Source organism: Ursus americanus, chromosome 16 (genome assembly GCF_024610735.1).
Source record: "Ursus americanus isolate L20-20 chromosome 16, mUrsAme1.1.p, whole genome shotgun sequence".
Lineage (NCBI taxonomy): Eukaryota > Metazoa > Chordata > Mammalia > Carnivora > Ursidae > Ursus > Ursus americanus.
Window position 1 is genome coordinate 44,659,264 of NC_142142.1, and position 8,376 is coordinate 44,667,639.

At 37.5% G+C, this 8,376-nt stretch overlaps 1 protein-coding gene across 1 annotated transcript; it reads left to right on the forward strand.

The window, feature by feature from the left end:
- Positions 1–565: 565 nt before the first annotated feature.
- On the forward strand, positions 566–1,501 carry LOC123792431 (olfactory receptor 8B12-like). The gene has a single exon (XM_045797582.2). It carries the CDS (start codon positions 566–568, stop codon positions 1,499–1,501), a length of 936 nt encoding a protein of 311 aa, XP_045653538.1.
- Positions 1,502–8,376: the final 6,875 nt, after the last annotated feature.

An 8,376-nucleotide genomic window follows, 5' to 3' on the forward strand; every position in this document is an offset into this window, starting at 1 on the left:
AAGGATGTTGCCTCATGCCTAGACTTTGGACAAGAGACTTGGGCCAAAGCCACAATCAGAGATCAAGTTCTTCAGCTCAGCAAGACAATTAGAGGATTTGATCCTCAAAGCAGAGAAGCAGAAGCAGAGGGTCTGAGCTCTGAGTTGTCACTTTCTGTTCACTGGGGCCATCTGAGTGTCCATGAAAGAGATGGATGAGAGCCAGTGGAGAACAGCACCATGACTCCAAGCAGAAGGAGGGTGAGTGCTGCCTGACCTGGTCTGTCCTGTAGCAGAGGGGGTAAAAGCTCAAACCCCAGGAGCCAGACCACCCAAGTTCACCTTCTACTGTAACTCAGCAGCATCGGGACTTGTACACTTAGGTCCAGGGTCCTCATCGGTGAAATGGGGATAATCATAATGCCACACAGCATTTAGAACAGTGCCTATCCCATAGTTAGTACTCAGTAAACGTTCCTATCCTTGTCTTCTCTATGTCAGTCCCTGCACTTCCATGGTGTGTAGCCTTTCTCTCTTTGTCTCAGTGACTTGTTTCTTTTTCCCTTACAGACCCTCCTAGAGGACAATGGCTGCAGATAACACTTCCTCTGTGACAGAGTTTATCCTCGCAGGCTTAACAGATGATCCAGAACTCCAGATGCCCCTCTTCTTCCTGTTTCTAGGTTTCTATGTGGTCACGGTGGTGGGGAACCTGGGCCTGATAACCCTGATTGGGCTGAATTCTCACCTTCATATTCCCATGTACTTTTTCCTCCTTAACTTGTCCTTCATAGACTTTAGTTATTCCACTACTCTCACCCCTAAAATGTTAATGGGTTTTGTCTCAAAGAGAAATATCATTTCCTATGCAGGGTGTATGACTCAGTTTTTCTTCTTCTGCTTCTTTGTCTTTTCTGAATCCTATATCTTGTCAGCGATGGCATATGACCGTTATGTTGCCATCTGTAAACCACTGCTGTACACAGTCACCATGTCTCCTCAGGTGTGTTTACTCCTTTTGCTGGGTGTTTATGGGATGGGAGTGTTCGGAGCTGTGGCCCATATGGGAAACATAATGTTTATAACCTTTTGTGCTGACAACCTTGTCAATCACTATATGTGTGATATCCTTCCCCTCCTTGAGCTCTCCTGCAATAGCTCTTATGTAAATTTGCTGGTGGTCTTCATTGTTGTGACCATTGGCATTGGGGTGCCCATTGTGACCATTTTCATCTCTTACGGTTTCATTCTTTCTAGTATTCTCCACATTACTTCTACTGAGGGCAGGTCCAAAGCCTTCAGTACCTGCAGTTCCCATATAATTGTGGTATCTCTTTTCTTTGGATCAGGAGCTTTTATGTACCTCAAACCACCTTCTATTTTACCCCTTGACCAGGGGAAAGTGTCCTCGGTATTCTATACTGCTGTGGTGCCCATGTTCAACCCACTAATCTATAGTTTGAGGAACAAAGATGTCAAAATTGCCCTGAGGAGAACCTTAGGCAGAAAAATCTTCTCTTGAAAATGATTGAGAAAGGAGATCCAAAGTTTTGTTTATCAGAGTGTTTCTTTTTCTTGTCAATGAGGGAAACAAATGCCAGTCCTTGTTCTCCTATTCTTAGAGGAAAAATTTTAACTTGTTCTTAAGCATAAGTATTCGTTCTCCTCCTTATTCCACCCTAACTATTCTAATCATTTTATAAAAATACTTTCCACAGTCATAAATGGTTACTCTTGAAGAGGCCTAAGAAATAATTTAATCTCACCCTTCATGTAATGCATTCCACACTGGAGACTCATAAGTATTTTGTAGGTTGCCTATGGGCACATATGTATCTCTTGCCAGAGCTGGGACTGGAAATTGAGCCCTAAAATTCTAATCCACTCTGCTCTTCTTTCCTTTAGCCACGCTATTGTGACGCACCTTTTCCCTGGCAGATTTCATTTCAAAGGTTTTTATTTTTGTATTTAAAGAAATCTCATCTATTTATAGTGATGTCGTGCAACTTTTAAAGAATTAAGCTTTGGAACACTATTTTTGCAACAATGTTGGAGGTGAAAAATGTGGTAATTTGATCTTGCAAAATGCTCAAAGTTTTAAGGTTTTTTGGTGGGAACTAAATTTCCATACAGAATCAAGATGATATCCACTGAGGCAGTGTGCAGAGCTGTTAGGATGCAGGCTAAGTTATTAGATCTTTTAAGGGAGAGATATACAGATTTAAGGGAGTTAAAAATGTTGGATACAAGCTTCACTCATTATTTACAGACTAAAAAGGTAGAATTTGGAGACTTATTTCAAGTGTCTGAATGATGTAACTGAGTAATAGATAGTTTTGGATAGAGGTGAGTCATTTCAGTAGTACCAACCAACTATTCATCAGGAAGGCAGTTGCCATTGTATTTTAAAGCACTGCATATAGCTGTGATTTTTTAATGGTAGAGCATAAGGCAAAGAGATGGTGGAGTCAGGACAGGTCATATATTCACAGCATTCGGTAAATGGAGGCACAACTTACATAAAGAAACAGAAGAACAATTTTTTGGCCTGAATACGTTATTAGTGGTAGCAGTTCTTTTAGAAGTAATGGTATGTGAACTGTTTGCAAGATCCCTTGACTTATTAACTTTGCTTAGGAAAGTTCTCTTCTATTAGAAATAAAAAGTAAAGTTAGGATAAATGCTTAGTTTATGAACAGAATGGTTCTGTTCAATGGGGATGTAATAAGAGAAATGAAAGTGTAGGAGAGGACTGCGCTTTAGATAATATCACAGAGGGAAAGATCATTGAATTGCTTATGAGTCGAGGGTGTCATAAGATTGATGGAAAATCAGTACAATGTCGGTAAATAAAAAAACAATCTCACCCCTTCTTTAAGTTGAAGTATATGTTATGCACATGGGCACCTTGGTGGCTCAGTTGGTTGAGCATCTGCCTTCAGCTCAGGTCATGATCTTAGGGTCCTGGGATGGAGCCCTGTGTCTGGGTCCCTGTGTCTGGCTCCCTGCTAGGTGGGGAGTCTGCTTTTCCCTCTTCCTCTGTCCCTCCCTCGCTCATGATTTCTCTCTCTCAAATTAATAAAATATTGAAAAAATTAGTTATGCACAGGAAAGTGCACAAATCTTAAGTGTCAATGAATTTTTCACATATATAAGGCCATGTAACCATCACCTAGACCAAGAGATAGATTTGCATCATTTCAGAATATTGCTGTCTGTGCCTTCCCACTAAATATTATTCCCAATTCTCTTTCCAGAAATAGCTACTTTTTTTACTTTTATTGTTACAGATTCATTTTGCTCATTCTTGAGCTTTATATAATTATTAAATATTGCATTTACTTTTTCTATGTCTGGCTTCTTTCTCTCAATATAAAGTGTAATGTGAGTTTCACCCATAACATTATATGTATAATATTTTGTTCTTGGTTATTACTGTTTAGTATTCTATTGTATGAATATAGAACAATTTATCAACTATCCCCTTAATGGACATTTGGCTTGTTTTCAGTTTCTGCATATTATTTTTAATAAAGATACTATGAACATTTGTGAGCATATAGTTTGTTTGAAATATACTCATTTCTCTCAGGTTTATACCTAGATGTGGATTTACTGGGTCACAGAATAGATATACTTCTAGGCTTCTTAAATACTACCACCTGTATTCCAAAGATTTTAAACTGATTTGCACTTCATGCAGTTTCCTGGTAAGGATGTTCCTCACCCTTCTAAACACTCATTGTTTTCAATTCTTTTCATTTTAACTACTCTTCTGGATGTGTAGTGCAATATCACTTTAGTCTTTTCCTTACATTTGAGCCTAATAAGTAATGATGTTGATTTGCAGGTGACATAGATATATATTCATAATATAGTAATTAGCTTTTTGGATATCACCCTTTGTGAGGTGCCTGTTTGAGTGTTTGCCTGCCCAAAATAGTGTCTAAGGTCTTTTTTAAAATTTTTTTGCCAATATATATATATATATTATTAAGTTCATTTAGCCAACATATAGTACATCATTAATTTTTTTCTTATTGAGTTTTAAGAAAGCATATTCTGGATATGAGTCCTTTTTCAGACATACACATTGTAGTTATTTTTGCTCACTTTGTGGCTTGCCCATTCAGATGGCCATTCCTAATAATGTCTTTTTGGTAATAGATGTTTTAATTCTAATGAAGCTCAATCTATCAACTTTTTTCTTGACTGTTAGTGCTGTGTCCTATTTAATCTTTACCTATTACAAAGTTATAAATATATTCTCATGTTTTCTTCTGAAAGCTTTATTGTTTTTCCTTTAATGTTTAGATTTTTGATCAATTTTAAATTAGTTACCACGTATGGTGTGAGGTAGTAAGTTTATCATTTTTTTCGTGAAGATATTCAATTGCTTTAGAATCATTTAGAGAAAAGGCCCTACCTTTTCTTTTAATTGTATTGGCTGTGTTTCTATGGATCTATTTGAAGACCATGGGATAATATTTTTATGTGACTAGTTGGAGAGAAGTTGGCTTGGAGCCAAAGTGCTGTATTCTGCCAGCACAAGGTTAAATAGAAGTGGTAAGAACAAACATTCTTGTCTTGTTTTGGAGTGGATGTTATGTTTATTCTAGAAATTTGATATCTTTTATGCTGTTTTAAATGGGTTTTTTAAAATTTAATTTTTTTGGTTTATTACTAGCATATAGAAATACACTTTCTTTTTATATGGAGTTGACCCTTGGACTACATGGGTTTGAACTGTGTGGGTCCATTTATACATGGATTTTTTTACAGTATAGTACTATAAATAGATTTTTTCTTCCCTATGATTTTCTTAATAACATTTTCTTTTCTCTAGCTTGTGCAGTATATGAGACGTATAACATACAAAATATGAATTAATTGATTGTTAATGTTATCAGTAAGGCTAGTCAATAGTAGCCTATTAGTAGTTAAGCTTTGGGAAGTCAAAAGTTATACATGGATTTTCAATCATGTGGGAGTTGATGCCCCAACCCCTGTGTTGTTCAAGGGTCAACTGCGTTGATCTTTTATCCAGCCACCTTGCTAATTTCTTTTATTAAATATTTTACTTATCAGTTTAATTAACAAATGAGGAAATAGGAAATCTTTTTTTTAATTTCTATATACATAATCATGTCACTTGCAAATACAGACAGGTTTGATTCTTCCTTAATGATCTTTCATTTTCCTCATTGCTCTAAGACCTCCAATACAATGATGAGTAGAGGTGAAAATAACGGACATCCCTGTCTTGTTTCTGATCTTAGGGTAAAAGCATTCAGGCTTTCACCACTGAATATGGTGTTTGCTGTAGCTTTATTTTATTTTTTATAGAAAGCATGATCAGATTAAGAGTGGGTGATTAACTTTCAGACAGAAAGTTATGATTTTTTTTCTATAAAATACATATGTATGGTAAAAAAATTAAATAGTACAAAAAAGTATACAGTAAAAATAAGCCTTCCTTTTGATTCAATTCTCCCCTAGATATAACTATTCTCAGAAATAGATAGGCATATATTTATTTCTATGTATTGACTTATCTATTTATATATCTAGGACCCCTTTTCTGTTTTAAAATTCCATAAAAGGGCATTTAAAGATGTATCTTCAGTAGATATGGAAGGTAAAGAGGAGTAAGCAGAGGACATTGCTGGGCAAGAAGAGGAGAAATGAAGACATGTGAAAAGGCGTGAGTGGGAAAGAAGAGGAAAGAAGAGGTAACACGGAAAACCCATGGCAGCTTCGGCTCTGGTAACATTTTGCTTCCCCCTGATTTTCTGTCCCCATACCATGATGTGACTGCCTAAGACTTTGTTTGCTTGTTGCTATGTTGGGGGCAGCGCCACCAAATGCTTAAGGTGCCAGCATGCCAAGCATTTTCAATTCAAAAAACATTCACATATGTGCTTATTTATCTATTTTTAAAAAATAAGGGTTGGTTTTAGCTCCAAGAGGTAAAGAGCCTGGAAGTTGTCACACTCATTCTCACATTAAGAAAAAAGCTGAACAAACTGAAAACCAACAGCTCTTCTTAGATCCTACGGAGAACTGAGGCCACAGAGCAAACTCTCTCCCTGAGAACTGGAGAAAGAAGTGAAAATACAGAATCACAGCTTCCTTGGAGCCGAAGCTGCTGGAGCCTATACACATATATTGGCAGTAACACTTCACCAGTAATTGATGAATTGCTGGAGGCTGAGTATGGACTAGCTTGAAATGTTAAAACTCTTAAGGACTCAGTCTTGGGGGGGCTTCTACACTTTTGTGAATTTTACCTCTGGGAGCACCATCAGGTCCTCATGGCGAAGGTTGGAAAAAGTAATGGAAATACCCAACTCATGGTCCTACTGTCCCACCTAGTCTTCCTATCCCAATAAATCTTTATAATAACAGGCACAGAGTTGAAAGAATGGCAAGGCTCAGACTCTAATTAAGAGTTTCTAGATACCACCTTATGCCAGTTAGAATGAAAAAAATTGACAAGGCAGGAAACAACAAATGTTGGAGAGGATGTGGAGAAAGGGGATCCCTCCTACACTGTCGGTGGGAATGCAAGTTGGTACAGCCACTTTGGAAAACAGTGTAGAGTTCCCTTAAAAAGTTAAAAATTGAGCTACCCTACGATCCAGCAATTGCACTACTGGGTATTTACCCCAAAGATATAGACGTAGTGAAGAGAAGGGCCATGTGCACTTAAATGTTCATAGCAGCATTGTCCACAATAGCTAAATTGTGGAAGGAACCGAGTGCCCTTCAACAGAATTAAGAAGATGTGGTCCATATATACAATGGAATATTACTCAGCCATCAGAAAGAACGATTACACAACATTTGCAGCAACATGGATGGGACTGGAGGAGATTATGCTAAGTGAAATAAGTCAAGCAGAGAAAGACAATTATCATATGGTTTCACTCATTTATGGAACATAAGAAATCGCAGGAAGATCGGTAGGAGAAGGAAGGGAAGAATGAAAGGGGGGGGAAACAGAAGGGGGAATGAACCATGAGAGACTGTGGACGCTGGGAAACAAACTGAGGGCTTCAGAGGGGAGGGGGGTTGGGGACTGGGATAGGCCAGTGATGGGTATTAAGGAGGGCACATATTGCATGGTGCACTGGGTGTTATACACAAATAATGAATCATGGAACATTACATCAAAAACTAAAGATATACTGTATGGTGACTAATATAACATAATAAAAAATTATTATAAAAAAAAGGAGTTTCTAAGGAAATCCAAAGACAAAAGGGAGAGGAAAATGACACCAGGGGAAATAGAAGCGTCAGACACCTACAGCTACAGCAAATAGTAAATACAGCATAACTCCTAGCCAGATAAACATAAAACTTCACATTAAAGTCCTATGTACCTTAGTTCCTATTCCTCAAAACATCATGCCTAGTTTTCACCAAAAAATAACAAAAACACGGAAAGGCAATATAAAAATCTGCAGAGACAATGGAAGCAACAGAATCAGACCCATACAGAGCAGAGATGATGGAATTCTCAAATCAGGAATTTAAAACAATTATGATTACTGTGCTAAGAATTCTAATGGAAATAGTGGCCTGTAAGCAAGAACAGTGGGTTTTTTAAGTAGAGAGAGGGAAACTGTAAGAAAAAATCAAAAGGAAATTCTAGAAATCAAAACACTGTCACAGGAATGAAAAATGCCTTTGATGGGCTCGCCAGGAGACTAGGCACGGCAGAAGAAAGAATCAGCGATCCTGAAGGTGTATGTCAATAGAATTCTCCTAAACTGAGATGTAAAGAGAAAAAAAGAACAAAAAATATGGAGCAGAATGACCAAGAATCACAAGACAGTTATACATGGTATAACATACACATAATGAGAATACCAGAAAAAAAAAGAAACAGAAGAAAAATTGGAAATAATAATAGTTGAGAATTTTTTAAAATTAATGAGACACAGAAACTTAGGTACCCATGCAGGGTAAATACCAAAAAACCGACATCTAGCCATATCCCATTCAAACAGCAGAGAACTAGACAAAAAGAAAATCTCAAAAGAAGGCAGAAGACAAATACCTACATTACCAACACAAAACCATGGGGGGAATGGGATAGACTGGTGATGGGTAGTAAGGAGGGCACATATTGCATGGTGTACTGGGTGTTATACGCAACTAATGAATCATCGAACTTTAACATCGGAAACCGGGGATGTACTGTATGGTGACTAACATAATATAATAAAAAATCATTAAAAAAAAAGAATTACAACAGAATGAACCACGAGAGACTGCGGACTCTGGGAAACAAACCGAGGGCTTCAGAGGGGAGGGAGGTAGGGGACTGGGATAGGCCGATGATGGGTATTAAGAAGGGCACATATTGAATGGTGCACTGGGTGTTAC